We start from the raw sequence: 20,304 nt of genomic DNA, 5'->3' as shown, positions 1-20,304 counted from the left end.
AAAATGACCTACTATTACACCTCTTTGTGTATTTGTCAATTTTGTATATACTTGGTATGACCGTATGATCGTAAAAACCTAGAAAAATCTCGTCTTTCGTTAATAATTTCATTTGTTTGAAATGTCTACCGACCGTAATTTGTTTCTCCAAATGGTCCCGACGTCCGTCATTCAACACAATCAGCATTTATTTATCGCAATTCATGGGGATCATGTCCCGTAATTTGCGGGCTGTAAAACCAAATAATTAAACAAGTACTATTTATTGTATTTTTTCGTTTTACCTCGCGAAACTACAACAGAGCGTAGAGTTGTCGCGGTTAAATAGTCGCCTTGAAATCGATGGAACTTCAACTACTAGTATCCATTTTTCACCTTGAAATAAAAAAATCGAAGAGCATGGGGGGATATATTATTAACCAGTCTTACGAATCGCTAGCTTTATTTTATTCAAATTCATAAAATTCATGAGTTTTCGACATTTGTTGGCAACTTCCGCGCTAAAACGGTTGAAAATGTGGGTGTGGTTTTCTCGCAAAGTCCTGTTGATAATAAGGACAAATATGGTTCTGTGACCCAGGTCGTGCTCCGATCAGGTGACTCTCAGCCAATCAATGATGTTGTAACAAAACATATTTAACGCAAATTGAGGGTCGTCGTACCATCCTATCTCCATCGTCGATTCACAAAGTTTTTCTTGTGCTGTGACAGGCTTCGCAATTATTCACTGACAAACATCGGTATATTTTGACAAATGGATGGGATTTTACCTCAATTCAAAAAAAGAAAGAAAAAAAAACAGGGCTAGGATACAAATCAGTTTTGCAAGTTGGGAAATAAGGTAAACCAGACTGGGGTCGATGATTTTCAGTATCGAAGGACTTCCGTGTGAATCATGATTTTCAAATTGTTCATCGGCTGGTCACCAAATATTTACGGCCACACTAAATGGACACGTTTTTTTTCTGAAGCCCAATAAATTATTTCTGCATGTCAAGCGCTATTCGATTTTTTACAGGGCATGTGGCTCGTTTTCATTCGAAAATATGTTTGTGAGAATACTTTTAAAGTACGTATAGATCGAGCTCAGATCACTGATCGTGACTTAATTTTGAGAATTGGTTGTCAAATTTTACCAGACCGACGCCACCACAACCATCCAATCATATGTTGGAAATGTATGCACTTGTTTTGGAACTTTGTATCAAGATGACAGGCGACGACGCCGACGCACCAGGCTGCGTACGTGTGTATTGCATGTTTTAGTAGTTCGAGCATGGGGTCGGACTCGGCTAAAACTAAACGAAACACAGAAAAATACCACCGAAATGAGGAATCTGAATCTGCTCTTCTAGCAGCAAATAAAATGAGCGAAAAAAGGTAAATTTTATAACAAGAACAGTTTCACTTCGTAAACAGCAAATTGTGTTGTATCAGAACGACGATTGCATCGTGTGATTTGAATTTATCACGATTTTCCTTCTACTAGTCAATATGAAACTCGTCACCTTGCCGATTGTAATGTACCGGTACTTCGCAAAGTTTTTGGTGCCCAATACTCGCAACACTAAAATAATTAAACAAGATATCTTTTTAAAATGTCATTTTACTCTTGATCATATTATTTTATTCGCCTTGAATTTCAAATCGATTACATATCAAGCCTGGCACATATAAAGCGTGCACATGTTTTTGTCTACTGCCCTTCTGCGTGCAAATAATGAGGTCATACTCATGTCACAATAAGTTGAAGCTGATGCCATGTTGATGCCATGAGACTGTGAAGCTGAGGCCACGATGATGCCACAAAATAGCGAGGCGAACACAGCTTCAATTTTCAATGACGCGAAGCTGATGCCACAATGATGCGATGCTGAGGCGACAATGAAGCCATGCGTAGGCGACAATGATGCCACAAAAGCCAAAGCTTCCGCAAGAACTGTACTGTAAGTGTTGAGTCTGATAAGATAGCAATGTCACGATTTGAACTTTATGATGAAATACAAGCAGTGATGTCATTCTTAGAAAATCAGTAAAGCAGATGCATGAAGGTCAAAGATGATTGCCAGACTGTAAACAAAAGCGTGTGCCAACACAGCAGAGCGACCCCATTTTTCTTGTCTCTTTATTGTGATTAGGCAATGAATGAAAAGTGCCAAGCTGACAGACTGCGAAATCCATGAATTAAAAGTGGGTCGAGGGTTTTGAGTTTGACCAGGATGGCAATGAACGTATGAATAAAGATCTGTGAAGTTTTTTCAAACAGCTATGAATAAATTTGTAAATTATTATTGATCTTATATGACAGTTGCTCCGTAATTTAATGATTCTTCACTGTCGATTTTTATTATTTCTGGTTTATTTGTCACATTATAAGCAATACATTATTTTTGTTTTGCTTCTAATGTTGCATATTGTTCATTTATTTCTGTTGGATGTTTTCATTTGCCGTTCTATTCCATGCCGCAGTTCGATCTGCGTGTTGTCAATTTTCGGGTTTTTTTCGCCGGGGATATCCTGGCAAACGGCCACCCCTATTTTTTGGCAATTTTCCATGTTCAGGACCCTGGGCTCTTACCCGGATAAATATGGTAATTTAAGAATTGGCCAAATCTTAAATCTTGGTTAAGAGATTTCATTGCACACTGGCATTATTCAGAATTACCTCCAAATCAGTAGTGTGTCTCTTGAATTCTTCATAGTCATTATCAAAATCCGTCTTGCGATGGTCTAAGATATCATATGGCTTTTTCTTTACACCAGCATAGATGTGTTGAAATTTCTGGGCCATGGCATCAATACCTTCAATGCGTGACTCGGTCAATACAGAAAGTGACTCAATGGTATTCAGCATTGCTGTGATCTGAAACATCAGAAGTTTTCATTGTAAGAATGGTATGTCATCAAATGAACTTAACACAGGAAATCATTAGAGCAGTAACACTTTGAAAAAAGCAATGTTTCTCTCAGAAACCATTATATGCAAAACTATAGTACAGTTCCCAAGTCTTTCTGCTTATACAGACCACAATTCAATTCAAATTCATTGTGAATGTGGGATAATTTTGAACAAATCAAACTGTAATCGAACACAACTGCTTGAACAATATGAAAAGATAATCCCACAATGTACTAAAATTTTGAATGGCTACATAGTCATTGATTGGTCAATCGGATCTTTGTTTTTAATGTTCCATACATTTTGAAACATGGTTTTATTTAATGATGACTCCATATTACCCAGTGTACTAGACTGGGGAATCAACATTTTTTATAATTACTACACCCACCGATATACTAATAGGAGAAAATGTACAATCACAAATGGCCCATCATGCACTATGGTATTAAACTCTCAGAGACACTTCTAGTAGAGAAAAAACAGTACATGGATACATACTTTTTCCAACCTCTTACAGAAAGCATCAAACTTTCCAAAGATATACATTTCAGAGAATTCAAATGGTCGTTCCCCAGGCATGTCTTCAATTTTCTTTTTAGTCTTTTGAAAGCTTTCCTGATAATCTCTGTTTAGTCTGATACAAACTTGTAACTTCTTTATCAATGGCTGCCTTTCTTGATCCCATACACGATTCATACCATTATTTGTGATGAATGACTTGCATGCAGTTACCATTTGATTTGTGACCTGTGAATGAGAACAAGACATAAATGACATAGTTCCAGTGTTTATGCATTTGTTCTGCAAAACCATGCAAAAAATTTTTTTCCTTCAGTATCTAATCCTTCGGCCAATCCCCATAATTTCAAATGGTCATACTCTAAGCATATTTGAGCTGTAATAAATTGCACAAACGCAGTTGATTCATAAAGGGTTTCATAAGATGATTAACCTTTTCATTACCCGTTCCCTTTTCCCATCACAAATTCACAAAATAGTCCTGTTTATATACTTTCTTTCAGAAGATTGGGACAGAAAGAGCAAATATTTTTGAGTAAAAACTGAAAATTTACTCAAATTTTATCTGTTGACTATAAAATTAGGGTTCATTTCTAGAAAGACTGAAGAATATGAAAAAAAAGAGTAGACAAATTTGGGTGGGAAAGTCTGGAGTGAAAAGGTTAAGGGTAAAAATCATGCAAAAAACTCACTTCAGATACTTGGATTTGATAAAAAATTTTTTAAAGCCATTCAAACACCTTATTTTTTATAAATATGCAAAGTTTGATTGATATCTGCTGCAGAATGTATAGGAAAATTCTGTAAATATACAGACTCATACACATACAGATGAACGAAGCCCAAGTTAGTAGTTCCTTTTTCATGCTGCGCCTGTACAAAAACTAACCAAAGAAAGCTTAGAAAGAACTCCTGTGTGCTGAGAGCATTGAAGACACATTAAAAATTAATTCAAAATTACCTGTACATGAGATATTGATAGAAAAGCTGAAAACTAATTATGTACATCAGGTAACTAATATGAACAGAACAGAACAGAACAAAAACATTATGAATTATTATGCTAATTAGAGAATTAATATGAACAAATTTTAACCCAAAATTAATCAGGCCTGTCTATTGTCCTAGAGCATTTATGTATCAAATTTTATTCAAATGTGATGATCAGTAATTGAGATATCAGTGTTAATTAATTATGTTAATTAGGTGATTAATAAGCATAAATATTTACCAAAAACTAATTGGATTTCTGCATAGTTCTCTTTAAAAGTTTCATTAAAATCCAATTTGTGGTTCTTTATATATCAGTGGAACATTATGCAAATTAGGTAATTAATATCCAATTAAAACTAATTAGGTCTCTGCATAATCCTAGAAGATCTATGTAGCAAGTCTCATTGAAATATGATGATTACTACTTGATATATCAAAAGCTGAAAATTAATTAATTATGCAAATTAGATAATTAATATGTACTCATATTACCCTAAAAACTATCAGGTTTGTGCAGTGTCCTATGACATCTATGTACCAAGTGTCATTGAAATGTGATGATTACTACTTGAAATATCAAAAGCTGAAAATTAATCAATTTGGCAAATTAGCTAATTAATATATACTGATATTAGCCTAAAACTATCAGGTCTGTGCAGTGTCCTATGATGTCTATGTACCAAATTTCATTGAAATGTGATGATTACTACTTGAAATATCAGAAGCTGAAAATTAATTAATTATGCAAATTAGGTAATTAATATGTACTCATATTACCTTAAAAACTATCAGGTCTGTGCAGTGTCCTATGACATCTATGTACCAAATTTCATTGAAATGTGATGATTACTACTTGATATATCAAAAGCTGAAAATTAATTAATTATGCAAATTAGCTAATTAATATATACTGATATTACCCAAAAAACTATCAGGTCTGTGCAGTGTCCTATGACATCTATGTACCAAGTGTCATTGAAATGTGATGATTACTACTTGAAATATCAAAAGCTGAAAATTAATTAATTATGCAAATTAGGTAATTAATATGTACTCATATTACCTTAAAAACTATCAGATCTGTGCAGTGTCCTATGACATCTATGTACCAAATTTCATTGAAATGTGATGATTACTACTTAAAATATCAAAAGCTGAAAATTAATTAATTATGCAAATTAGGTAATTAATATATACTGATATTACCCAAAAAACTATCAGGTCTGTGCAGTGTGCTATGACATCTATGTACCAAATTTCATTGAAATGTGATGATTACTACTTGAAATATCAAAAGCTGAAATATAATTAATTATGCTAATTAGGTAATTAATATGTACTCGTATTACCCTAAAAACTATCAGGTCTGTGCAGTGTTCTATAACATCTATGTACCAAGTGTCATTGAAATGTGATGATTAGTACTTGAAATATCAAAAGCTGAAAATTAATTAATTATGCAAATTAGGTAATTAATATGTACTCATATTACCCTAAAAACTCTCAGGTCTGTGCAGTGTCCTATGACATCTATGTACCAAGTTTCATTGAAATGTGACAATTACTACTTGAAATATCAAAAGCTGAAAATTAATTAATTATGCTAATTAGGTAATTAATATCTACTGATATTACCCTAAAAACTTTCCGGTTTGTGCAGTGTCCTATGACATCTATGTACCAAGTTTTATTGAAATGTGATGATTAGTACTTGAGATATCAGTGGAAAAGCCGAAAATTGATTAATCATTATGCAAATTAGGTAATTAATATTGCACAGATTTTTACCCAAAACTAATCAAATCTGCGCATTAGTTTGGAGCATCTGTGTGCCAAGTTTCATCAAAATCCAATGAGTGGTTCTTTAGATATCAGTGGAATAGTCATGAAACAGCTAAAAATCAGCTAATTATCATGCAAATTAGGTAATTAATATGCATGGATTTTTACCAAAACCTAATCAAATCTGCGCATTGGCCCAGAGCATCTATGCACCAAGTTTCATCAAAAACTGATGTATGGTTCTTGAGATATCAGTGGAACAGACGGACACACATACACACACACACACACACACACATACATGTACATGTACAGACACACTAACTGCAAAGACTCCCCTTTTGTGCTTCGCACACGGGAGTCAAAAACACAAAATGTTGAAGCAGTGGTCACCGGTTTCACCGAGAGCCACGAGTAACACTCATAAATCTCCTCATTCTGGAAAGTGTTTAGCAGTGAACACTTAATGATTTGCCGTAAGCTGAAACTCAAGAATATTTATATGTTACTACAATATTTTACAAGCAAGTTTCAAGTTTGTTTGCTGAGTTTTTTGTTTAACTATCATTTTTCCACTTCTGATAAATATGCTGCTGCAATCACCATCATTCTCTTAAAGCGCGGTATATTCGACATTTGTGTTTGATTTTCCCACAATCCAATGCGCTCTTCAAATGGAAATCACAAGTATTAGGTTTGACCTGGGCGCGACTTGCACTGATTACCGCCGGTGACTCCTTCGATACCTTCCAATCACATGAAAATTACCTAATTAAAGCTTGGAAACGTGTCAGTTCGTACTCGTTGATCTGTGCAAAAGTCAAAGTCGCCATTTTTGTTCATGTGAGACCCATATATCTACCGCGCTTTAAGTATTTGATGAAATTACCTTGATAAACAAAGATGTCATCCTTTCAGAGGTGTTGTAATACCTGGAAATACTGTGAACCATACGGACAGCATTAATCAGGCTTGGTATACTGTCTTTCATGGCCACCTAAAAAAAGAAAATATTTTTTACCTGACATCTTCGAAAAGTTAAAACAATATACATGTAAGAACACAAGTTAGGTATTTGGCAATAATGTATATATTTTACAATTTTTTTTTAAAGATAATTGCAATGTAAATATGCAACATTCGGTGTATAGCTGATGTGCAGAACTTCATTTTAGTTTATCATTGTCACAATGAATTGATAAATATCAAGACTACTCACTGGATCAGCATGGTACAATGGTTCACAAAATTTCTCCAGAGTGTAGAGATATTTGACGTTGTCTCTTGCTTCATTAGCAGCATCTGTTATACGACGATCTAAATCCTTCCAGCTCTAAACAGGTTATACCAAAAAAGTACACACATGAACATCACAGTTTTATTTGTTTCAACAGTATTTCCTATGGTCATTAGCCAAATGTCTAATTTGCAATGAGAATTATGAAAAGTGAATCTAGAGTTACATAACCTAACTTTTAGAAGTGATTTAAATATTATACTTTGCTTCAACACATGCACATATAAGGTGCTTTAGGGAAGAGTAGGAAATCAAACGGGCGGTTCACCGCGGTAATCACCGCGGCTCTCCGCGGTACGCTGGGGAGAGCCGCGGACTGCTTATAATTAGGGGTCTCTACCGCAGTGGCCACCGATACCGGTTGCAACCGCGGTCGTAGGAAAGGTGTGAAATACGTACTTAACAGTTTCCTTTGTGATTCCATGAGTCTTTGTTTCAAATAGCTGTTTTTAAATCGAGCAGGTTACGAGCATCGCTGGCATGGAAATACTAAGCATATAGTAATATTATCGGCCCACGTATTTTATTAATATAAAAATCCATAAGTCCAATGCTGTATACGAATTGTTGTTGCGTGAAACAATGTTGTATTTTATGTATGTATTTATCACCAATTCCAAGAGTAAAAGTCGTAACTTTCGAAGGTACGAGTATTATGACTCGTCCATACATTTCACTTACGTTTGTTACACTTGAATAAAGTCTACCACATGAAAAGAATGTTATTTATGAAGTTCTAAATAGCCGAGCCTTCCTGATTCGAGCCTCTTGTTGATTTGACAACGGTGGGTATCATTAATGTTTATTCTTTGCCTGTATCGCATTCCAGACAAAAAGTTCAAGATCGGTAAACAAGAAATGGACGAACTAAAATGTCTCCTGTGTTTCACGTGCGACATGATTATTAAAACAGAGTTAAGCGGTCATGTACGTTCTATAAATCTAACCTTGCACACATAATCTTGTATTGACGTGTTTTTTTTTTTGTTTTTTTTGGTCAAAAACGACGTTGCCTTTCAGTTAACTCTTCGCGAGAGTTTACCGATTTTTTGAACAAATGTTAAGTAACTATATCGTTTTGCGTCAAACTGGGTGGCCCGAATTTAAATGTCAGTGCGTGAACTCATTGAGGTCATTGCCCATTGCCGCACGTAATTCAAACACGTGGTTATTACAGTTCAGTCGAAATGTACGTGAATAATGCGATCGAAGTGCGCTGCGAGTTTATTATAGAAAAATTTAACATTACGCATGATATTGTATGTTATTGTATGGTTAATATTACATATTCACTTTATTTCGAATAAAATAATTCACCGATGAGTCACAAGTATTTAAAATATTTTCTCGACTTTTCGTTAGACACCTGACTCCGGGACCTGACTATATTTTTCAATGATTTACTAGTGAATGCGCCCATGTTTATATTTGCGTAATAATTACGAATGCAACGCATTATCAAGTTGGTAATATTGAAATATTCACAGACCCAATAGCCCGGGTTAGTGTCCCAACAATAATAAAAATAACATAGTTTGTGTAATTATTATAAAAGTAATACATTGCAAAGTTGAAATATTTAGAGCCCGTCCAATACTGTAAACATATTTGCGTTATTAGAAAAGCAGCACACTAAGTAAACGATGTTGAAATATTCAAAGCCAATACAGAGTTGTATACAAGTTGTGTTATTACCGCCGGATATGATAACAAATTTACGAGATCGAAGCGCGGACCAAGAAAGAAAAGGGTTGCTAAGGTAACGCGCCAGTTCAGCGTGTGACTTGGGGGGTCAAACTTCGGTCAACACACACTTGATGTCAGCATCGCCGCGTAGCTAGTTTCGCAACGTACTTGAAGTTCAATTGTGCCCCAAAATGATGTCGACGATCACTCAATTGTCGCAACGCATGTTGTACCAAGTTCATGATACACCCGTTTCGACTTTGGCTTGCTTTTTCTTCTTAGTGCATGTTCTTGTTCACGTAAATGCGACCTCTCACCAATGTATTAAAACACTTTGAATTTATACTTATTCGTGATTATATTTGGTCTACGCGAAACATTAATCTTTCTAAACATTTTCTGAGACCATGCATGATATATATTCACAAAATAATGCGATCTTATTTTATATTATGTTGATCTCTACGTCTTTCTGGATCGTTTTGTGATTTTATTCCAAAGCTCAGGCAAATAAAATAATGTGAACTATTATAGACTAGTTTCCTAGCTTTTGGCTCAGCCAAATTGGTTTAATTTTTCATTAGAACTTTGTGATCCCTTTAAGGTAGAGATGCAGTTTATTTGGCTTGCTTTTTAATTGAGTAATTAGACAATGAAGATGGTATTATATATCCAACATGTTATATATTTTCTGAAAGCTTATTATACAAACTTTGTAAAACTTGTCTTTATTTTAAATATCCAGAATGCGTTTTTGATTTTGGGTCAAAAATATGCTTTTTTGGACAAAAGTGGTTTAAAAAAAATTAGCTTAAAAACTTCAAGTCCGTTTGTGGGTAAAATTACATCACTGGATACCTTGGTATACTACTAATTCAAATGCGTCCACTCATCTCTCTAACGGCTTTCAAAGTCGCACAGCATGACCTCAAAGTTCACTCTTTTCTATTTTTGCATAATTTATATATCCATGTTAATTGCGGACTTGTTATTTTTGTTCCACTCGCCATAATAAACTGTCCGGACGCATTTTGAAGGGGAAACACCTTGTCAATAATGTGTGAAAATTTCGAGGCAAAAGTGGTTTAAAAAAAATTAGCTTAAAAACTTCAAGTCCGTTTGTGGGTAAAATTACATCACTGGATACCTTGGTATACTACTAATTCAAATGCGTCCACTCATCTCTCTAACGGCTTTCAAAGTCGCACAGCATGACCTCAAAGTTCACTCTTTTCTATTTTTGCATAATTTATATATCCATGTTAATTGCGGACTTGTTATTTTTGTTCCACTCGCCGTAATAAACTGTCCGGACGCATTTTGAAGGGGGAACACCTTGTCAATAATGTGTGAAAATTTCGAGGCAAATGGCCAAAGCGTCTATCAGCTATTTTAATTTAAAACCCAAGAATTCACCAAAAATAGAAGACGAGAAAAAGGCTAATTTGCATATTTGCGCGTTAAACCGGGAATTACTGCTTTGTCATACTTTGTCATACTTTCTAGACTATTGAAATTGAAAGTTAACGTATAGACATAGACATTTTATGTAAAATCGTTGGACCAGAACAACTGCTCTTGAATATATAAATCAGAAACACGTCATTCATACCAGTGTTTTGGTGGGGTCGGTAAAAACACGTGTCAATGCCCAGTAAACATTTACGTCATCTCATGAATTATTAAACAGGGGGCGGTCCTAGGAAGGTGACCTTTTATCACGATCAAAACATCATGGCTTCTCTTCGATGTATTTTCAATAAAAAATCTACGAGTATTTCAGAGCCTATGGTTTACCGTGAAGAGTACAAAGTGGGATATTAAATTATTTATCCTCGATGATTTTTATGTAGTATTGAGAACCAACTCCAGGAAGCGAACGCACAATAATGAATAATCGCGTAATCCCAGAATCGAAACGCGAGGCACAGAATGTTCAGCGTTTCCAATCCCATTTTCCCCACTGCAACATATTTGCTAAAAGAAATATTTGAATTCTGTTCGTTTTTTAAGGAGGCAATTTTTTATTTTTTCCGATTTTGGTAACGCCTTATTCAGGGATTTTCTAAGACAGTCGCAGACAATCAGCGCACGGATGTACGTACAAAACATGCTTTTGAACTACCGGCGACGGTCGCCTGCAAGAAGAGAGCTCCAGCTCCAAACGTAAAAGTTTTAAAATTTCGACCAGTTTTAAATAATTAGTGTTGGAAATCTTACATGTTTTAAGAGTGCAAAATTAAGGTGCATTTTCGAGCGGTCGAATTTTTCTGAATAGAAATCAGCAAATGAAAAAAATAGGAGTGCTAAACAGTGTGTTCGTTAGTTTAAAAAAAAAATGGAATGTCCGTCAAATTGACGTAAACTTCCCCATTTTTCACGGAAAAAGCAAAGGTCGTGGCCGAGTTGCAGGCTACAAAACTCAAAAATCAAAACAAAATCATCAATCAGTAAGTATTATGACAAGGAAAACAAAACATCAGACGCGGAGAAGCGGTCAGCACGTCAAAAGAGTTGTTAATGTATCAAGTTACCTCTCTCTGTGATTTATTTTTCATTGAAATTATTTGCTTGTTTTCAATTAATTTTAATTTTTAATTTTGTCAGTTGTTTGCTTCATTGAATTAAACGGAGTTCGTCCGGTTGCAAACAAAGCTGTCTCGCACCACCTAGCAAAACTTGCGAATGATCGGAAAGTTTGTAGTAACAACAACCTTTATTGATATCGTATCCCTTCTGGGATCTAGATTAGAATACAATAAGGATATAAGGAACAATAAAATACATAAATAATAATAATAAAAAAGAAATAAATAGTAATACTGTGAAAATATTATTATATAAATATTTTTTGGTGTTATTTTGAGGCAGCTGGTAAATTGCTTTTCATGAAATTCTCTCTTTTATTGAAACAGTCGCTGTTTGTATCTCCCCGACCCAGTGCAATATATCCGGTTAGAATCAAAGCTCACGTGTCCCTTATTTTAGGGACCAGATTCTGCCGTAAATTCAGAATGGGATTTAGAAAAAAATAAAATAGGACTTTTAAGGTGTATTTTGGCGTCATTTTCGGACATTTCAATCATTCCTGATGCCTAAAACAGAGTCTAAGTTTTACCGTAGTCATTGACGCCTATTCAAGAGTATGATGTTTATTGTGACTAGCGTGAATGGGTAAGCTTTGTTTCGACCATGAGCTGTTATCACTGTAAACAATGTTAAATTATTCTTCACATGCTCAGTTTATTTTTTGTGAACAATTATTTAAAAATAAAATCTCTCAGTCAACCAGAAACTCGGATTCACGCCTTCAGGGAAAGTCACGTTTGGACGCTCACATCGATTTTGTTTTTCATTCGGCGGGCTGATGCCTTCAGTGTAGCTTTTGCCTCTTCCGACATAGAAATCATCTGAATCTTCTTTCTACCTCTCTTTCTTTTCACACCACGCATAATGTAATGATAAAAATTAGGAAAAAACGCTGAGGAAATATAATGTTTGGTTTGCTAGCGAGCGATAACTGATTTGAGAATAATTGCACATGCGCGTGAATTGAATGAACCGTACAATCTCGATTTGCATATTGTCAATCAAAGGTCCTGTTATTTGATTACTCATGCAAATTAAGTAATTGGACATAAACATTGCCACGTGAGAGTGTTTTTTATTTTTAATCAGAAAATAACCAGCAATTTTAACGGTGTTCTAATAAGAATTCATTGGTCAAATTTTCACAGACTGTTCTTTAGATAAAAATCTATATAAAAAACGAAAAAAACTATTTTTGATTGAAATTCACAAATAAACTGCATCTCTACCTTAATTTCCCAGTTCTTTGTGTTCATTAATGGTCTTGACAATAAGTGTGAATTGCTGTGCGAGCCCACCGCACATGACCGCGGTAAACCGGGGTCATGGAATCTATGCATAAATTTGCATAAAATGCGGTCGACCGGCGAGCACCCACCACCACCGCGGTAATGACCGCGGTGCACCGCCCGTTTGATTTCCTACTCTTCCCTTAAATGATGTTAAACTGGTAATGAGTCCCCTCATGCACCACCGCGTACAACATCTCATCTAACCACACCTAGTTACTGCACCATAATTATTAATTACAATCCAGAAGCATTTACACTAATATAAGACACCATTATATACCAGACAAACTGATAATTGAGACAATTAACCTAATGTTTCACTGTTTCACAAATTACATATTTGTCACTTAGGGGTGATCTCGTATTCAAACACCTGGGTCAAACCTGGGTTAACCCGGCCTGCCCTTTTCTGCCCTATTCAGACCTACTAAACCTACAATATGCAAATTAGTAGTAGGTTTGAACCTAACCTCCGAATTAACTGCCTATTAACGCCCCCACTGAAAACAAACAACAGAGAACAAAGAAGACAGACCTAGAGAAAACTAGGTTTTTCTTACAATACTGTTTCAGCCTTGCTTCAGTAGAAAAAAAAATAAGATGTCTACTTTGGAGCTCCATGTTTATACCGAGTGTTATATTTTGAAGTGTTAAGAATTACAGCAGCGATTTTTTTTCTTTGCAAGTCTTGTACCGTATTTGTCTTCAGTTAAGCGCCACCTTCAATTAGGCGCCAGTGCCACAAAAACTTTGTATTTTACACCTCAATTAAGCGCCAGACAAAGTTGAAATTTTGGCACGTAATGATCGTGAATTGGGCGCCGGCGGATCGACTACCGGTTACCGGTTCGTAGCGATGGACACGATCGCGGAAGTCCCTCGCTGTTACTGTTCGAATGGCTTTTATGTAAAAAAAATTGGTTTTGTTTCTATCAATTTTTAAGAAATCGGTCTATAATCTCTTGAAACATGTCTTTTTAGTCTACTGTAGAAAATATCAGGGTGGTTTTTAATTTCACAGTAAGTCCATAAAAACGAAATTAAAACAACGCGAAAATGTTCTGTTTCAAATGCGCTGTTGTCACAGTAAACAGTGTTAAATTATTCTTTAAATGCTCAGTTTACTTTCCAAAAATAACTAATTTCTTGATTTGATAAAAATATCATGCCGTTTTTCCCACCAAAATCAAAGCCAAAATATCGCAAACATCGGCAAATCACTTCCGCATTGCATTCATACATTATTTAAATGAGCTATGGTAATTTGATCACGTTGGCATCATCCAGCATTTTGATTGGTTAATTAACGACTTGACCTATCAGGTCAAAAAACGCGTTCCAGGTCAAGTCCTAGACAGGAAGCATGGCAGACATCGAATCGCGCCGAGCGTTTACATGCGACCAGAATCATTCGCTTACAATGAAATTAAGTTGAATTTTACTTGCATTTTATTTTTTGTACGTTATTATAACTACTACTGAGTAATAATCGTAACCGTGGAATGCAGCATGACCGGATTTTGCTACCGTGATCATTGACTACTAAGCGTTGAATTTGTGTTTGTTTTATTTTTCTGTTGATTGTACGGCAAACTGTGAATGTTTTCTAAAGAATGATATTTTTTGTATAACTTTCTAAACTGTCTGAAAACGGGTCATTTACTCAGTATTTAAAATAAAGGCTACAGTGACTAAGCGTCAGACTGTAATGTAAAATATTGTCAATAATCTATCACCAGAATGGAGCAAAAACAATGGCTTGTAACACAGTTACCGGTACTAGAACTTGAAGTGCTTGAAATAAGCGCCATTTGAAACAAAGTTGCTCAAATTTAACCACAAATAAGCGCCACCATGACATGAAAGTGTAACAAAGTGGCGCCTAATTGAAGACAAATACGGTACATGTAAATGCTAATAAAAACAAACTTGCATTTGTTTCACAAATCTATTTACATCATGTCATTTATAAGTTTGATGAAAACTATATTTATTTATTTCTGTGACATTTTGGTACAAGTCAATACAATTGTTATTGTTATTCAATTGATCAGGAATTAATTACAGAAGTGATGGTTTGTTATATTTTGTCATCGAATGTGAATCAAGTGATACCATAGACCCTCTCTATTGTGATATATATGGTAAATTAAAAAAAAACAGAACAGGGAAAAAATGCACTAGAATTTTAATGAACAGCTTTTTAAGATAAATTACTTACGTTATATATATATTTGGCATAGTCAGTAAAATATGTTTATCCATGGAACGAACTGTTACATTTTGTCCGCAACAAGTACGGTCAGTTTTGTGCCCATGTTCAGTTCATAAATTCATAGAACACATTTTTTGGTTAAGTTTGTAAAGTCTGTGAGACTGTGAGTTATCAAAATATGATGAAAGTATTAAATCGATAATGGCAACATTGTTTTCTACAAAGGCATCCGAAAACCACAGTCCCTCTATCACTGTGTCAAAACTAAAGTCGGGCTAAAGCTATGACTCCGGCGCTACGACCACCGTAACATTGTCAGCTGACGGCATTGCGGGGAATTACGGGTATTTACCGCTGCCGATATCTTACTTTTCTGTGACAAAATGGACACATTTCGAACCCCAGGTTAATTAAAAATAAACAATTATTTTAGAAAATACATCAAAGTACAGTGTCTTGAGGGACTGTGGGCAAAGTAGGCAGTGAGGTGTTGTTTTTAAACACGGCAGAAAATCATGCACTCAACCCAGCCATCTTGGTTACCTCAATCAGAATTTCTCCTTGTCACCCAGCATGCATCGATTGCGATATCGCAACATGCACTGTGTCGCCTTGGGCGACGTTTTTAGGTACAAGGCACTCTATGAATAAGGTATTTTCAGAGGTCAGGGTTCGTTTTTTTTATAAGCAGTCTCGTCTGCAGATGAATAGCCATAAATAATCAGCGCGAGTCCATTTAATTTAATTTTCTGTTTTGATACTTTGTGTCACTGGCAATTGAATAAGAAAAACTGCAAATAACCGATGTGCAGCAAATCGAAATAAATTTTCATGGCGTACGCTGCATTTGTTTTTCCGGATTTTGCGATGCCGCACTCCTGAAAAAACTGTTTGAAAATTGAACGTGCAACAGTAGTAAAGGCTTGAACACAGTAGTGTAAGTCTCAAGTGCAACTTTGTATCATTTGTCTTCTGATACTTATTAGCTGTCAGAGACACGTATCAATTGTCCAGCCCAATGAAAAGTCTGATTCACATCCTCTGCTCAATTTGCGACTCGAGCATAAAAGTTTATCAAAACAAAACAATTTATTCAGCACGCTGTTCACCGATATATGAAAGAGTATTTTTTTAAGGCAAGACACACGGGTAAAATGACTACTGTACACCAATAAATCGACACATTTTAGAGACAACTATCTAGTCTTCAAAAAGCAATGTAAACTCTGTCAATCCTAAAAATAAACAACAGCTTGAATGAGGTGTGAATGAGATCGGTTCGAAGCGCAGTTTTTATGCAAATTCGTGCGGTCGTCCTGAACCGCACTGTCTATTGTTTTAGGGTGGTTTGGGTTTTCGTAGGTTTGACCCGCATGTTTGAATATGAGATCACCCCTTAGTCTAAATTTTACATAATTACCTTTAAAGTTTTAGACTTTGCTGCATGTAATATACTGATGGCAGTTTTACACCGTTTGCCTTTGATCTGTTGCAATATTGAATTGAATTTTGCATTCAAAAATCGCCAGTGTTCAAGTTCAGCCAGTGGGCCTGTGTCATCAGCTTCTTTACGCATCTGATCACTTTCAGCCAATACCTGATAAAGACAAACATGATTCAGTATGGTCTGTTTGTAGACAAAATAAACTATTACAAGTAAATTATATGTTCATTGACAGGCAAGATTATAAAGACCTCACGATGATATACCAGTGGAACAAGTAGAGAGCACAAACAGCAGATATCATTTCACATTGAGTGTTTGTGCAAGACCAAAAACATTTTTTTAGGATGAAAATAAGTTTTACTAGCATTTCATAACTTATAACATAACTTTCATAACTAACAAACTAATATTTTGTACACTATATGTTTGTAACAAACAAGTTATTCACATGTGTTATAGCATGACTGATTTACGCTACTGTGAATGTTTGCTGCTGAACTATTATATATACAAAATCACAAACAATGCGTATAATGCAAACTCCTTGTGACACACATTTTTGAACCAATAAAAGCTTTTCATTTTCACATAAATTAGAATACTGACTGCAATGTTCTTGATATCTTGCAACCCCTTGTCATGACCATTGTATTTTGGCTGTAATGGATTGAAATAGCACAAAAGAAATATGCGCTAAAGCAATGTTTTGAAGCCAGCACTCACCAAATATGCCAGTCTTCCAAAATATCACTCAGGTTGGGGTATCAGTTAAATACAGTAATTATATGATGCACTGTACAAATCAGTGTAAATATAAAAGTTACCTGTTCAATTTGTTTACACCATGATGTAACCAGTTCTTCTACACAAGGAAGAATTTCTGCATTATTAGATGCAGTGATACAGTCCGCTACAGTTGGATAGTTTTCTAGCTTCACTTTTTCACAGTCTGGCAACTGTACAACAGCGGAAACACCTAGAATAGCGCCTAGACAAGACAGCAACAACAAAAATGTTACAAAATATCAGCATTCAAAGTTTTGCATGTGACCCGTTCTTTTTAAAGCTGTCAAACAACTTGTCAAAACATCTACATGCCAAAGTGAAAACGTTGACACAAGAAAAAAAAGTGAGCTGTAGTTTAATTATTTCTTCTAAAGCGCTGTTTTAACTACACAAGATAAACACACAATTTGTTTCAAAAACAAGGTTTGGAACCCCTGTTTTTTTATTGATAACATTTATAAAAGCATAATCTCAATATGTACAAAAACAAAACAAATTCTGTGAAACTGTATCAAACAACCTAAATCCTCACATACTTGGCTGATTACGCAGTAATCTGAGTTTAACGTAAAGGACTGGATGCACACCATCTCATCTTGCACTTCTTAATCTTAAGTCATAACCCCGGTAACACTGGGCCCCACACCTGCAGTTAATTAACTACACCCATCTGTGTTTACATGTCAGCTGACTCCTTTGTTTAATGTCTACACCTCGTTAATATTTAATCCACCTTTGCTTATATTCCTTAATGACACTTTTGTTTCATGTTTACATCATGCATGCACATTCATTCCACTTGTTTATTCCATAATCCTCATATCTTCACCCAATCATATTCGTACAGACCACTTGCATTGTAACTGCCATCGTGCATGCTGCTAGTTTTCTCATTTCGCGTTCCAACGTTCCAATACTATTTCGCATACCAGTACATCAGCTTACCAGTACATTCACTATGCCTGCAGGAAAAAATTCTACTGGCAAGCGTGGAAGGCCAGCTCGCACAAAAAAGATACCAGCACGGTTCACTCCCGAGGTAGCACCAGCTAAAAGACAACGGACCAATGCCAGCACGCAGTCATGTCCCGTCGATGTCACCACAGACAATCGGTCACCCAGTACAATGAGTACAACACATACTCCACGCACCGTCAGTATTGAAACGGCTATCGACGTAAATTTGTTGTCTCCAACTTCAGCAGTTAGTCATGCAGCTTCAGATCAACCAGCCAGTACCTGCACCAAGCCAACTACCGATAAACCAGCCAGCAACGATCCGCCAATTGCCGCTCATCCAACCGACAATGTCCAGTCAGCCACTGCTCAGTCAGCCAACAAGCCAACTACCACTCAACCAGCCAGCAACGTCTCAACAAGAATCTCAACCACTCCAACATCAAGTTCTACAGTACCAGCATCCACATACACAACAATACGGCCAGCCTTGCCACCCATTTACGCCAATGCAGACACAGCCCAACAGTCAGTTCAACGTCGCACCACCAGTCGGCAACCTCAAAGTACCGGCCACGTTCCCGCCAGCATACATGTGCATGCCTTACGTTGATCAATCAACCCTCAACGACGTTGCAGATCGTGGTAAGTTTGTCGATTTATCGTTGTTCCACCCAGACAATATTCTGCCAAATTTCATTGTGTCGCAAAACACGCAAGTCTCCATAGATCAAGACAACCCTGGCATCGCAAATTTAACTACACGCAAGTCTCCATAGATCAAGACAACCCTGGCATCGCAAATTTAACTACACAACCAAAACGCAAGGTGATCGACGATTTTGAAACTTGGGTGGATTGTTTTTCTACGTACGCTAACTATCACTCGTACTACTTCCCGGATCAGACACCGCATTTATTTAACTACTTACGATTCATGGCCAACGTGTTTTGAGTGGAATCCACGGGGAGTTAGACTACGAATGTTTTCAAAGTAACACTCATTTATTACGTCGGAGGTGCCGTAGTTGCGGGAAAACAGGTCATCTACAAAATGACTGTTTCAACAACAGATCTCGCAACAATCCATATGTTTGGACTGCCAATCATCAACAAACAATGCATTCGCCTACTGGATCACACCGCAGCGGAGGACAACACGTGGTACAACAACAACAACAACAAGTCTGCAGAGAATACAATAGAGGGCGTTGTTCCACCCCATGCCAAAATGGCCGCCTCCATAAGTGTAGCGTTTGTTTATCAACGGAGCACATCGCACTCATTCATCGGAAGCAGGATAGCCAACAAGATAACCAGCTTTTTCGTGGCTCCAGTAATGCATCAAGTCAACAACGCAACCAACAACAGATCTACACCCCGCAGCCCTTTCGCGGCAATGACAAAACATATTGACACCGTCACGACTCTGCAACCAACAACATCGCTCGACAAAAACGCATTCGCAATCGGACTGCATGATCATCCTGACAAACAATTTACCGCATCCGTTCTCTTGGACATTTCCAGAGGTGCTGACTTGGGATTCACCGGCACCTCACGCACGTGAAACAAAGAACGCCAAGTCAGCATACAGTAACCCACAAATCATCACAGAAGCCATTCTGAAGGAAATCAAAGCAGGTCACGCGGTAGGTCCGTTTATACAACCTCCATTCCCTAATTTCGTTGTTAATTCACTCGGACTAAGGCCTAAAAAGAATGGAGGCCATAGAATCATCATGGACCTATCACAACCACGGACTGACAGTGTCAATTCAAACATCTGCAAGGATGAATTTTCACTGCATTATTCAACAGTTGACGATGCCGTGGCAA

At 36.4% G+C, this 20,304-nt stretch overlaps 1 protein-coding gene across 1 annotated transcript in view; it reads right to left on the bottom strand.

The window, feature by feature from the left end:
• Positions 1-20,304, bottom strand: part of LOC100378746 (dynein axonemal heavy chain 8-like) — a 187,351-nt gene that overhangs the window by 159,805 nt on the left and 7,242 nt on the right. The window contains exons 7-12 of the mRNA XM_085499020.1: positions 17,547-17,710; positions 16,696-16,872; positions 7,416-7,529; positions 7,086-7,193; positions 3,401-3,649; positions 2,666-2,863 (exon numbers count right to left, since the gene is read on the bottom strand). Coding sequence (XP_085355146.1) covers positions 2,666-2,863; positions 3,401-3,649; positions 7,086-7,193; positions 7,416-7,529; positions 16,696-16,872; positions 17,547-17,710 — 1,010 coding nt within the window. The remainder of the gene's footprint in view (positions 1-2,665; positions 2,864-3,400; positions 3,650-7,085; positions 7,194-7,415; positions 7,530-16,695; positions 16,873-17,546; positions 17,711-20,304) is intronic.

The sequence above is a fragment of the Saccoglossus kowalevskii genome, chromosome 5 (genome assembly GCF_978046115.1).
Source record: "Saccoglossus kowalevskii chromosome 5, keSacKowa6.1, whole genome shotgun sequence".
In the NCBI taxonomy this organism is placed as follows: Eukaryota; Metazoa; Hemichordata; class Enteropneusta; family Harrimaniidae; genus Saccoglossus; species Saccoglossus kowalevskii.
The sequence above is the reverse complement of the archived record's forward strand: the minus strand, read 5'-3'. Positions and strand labels throughout refer to the sequence as shown.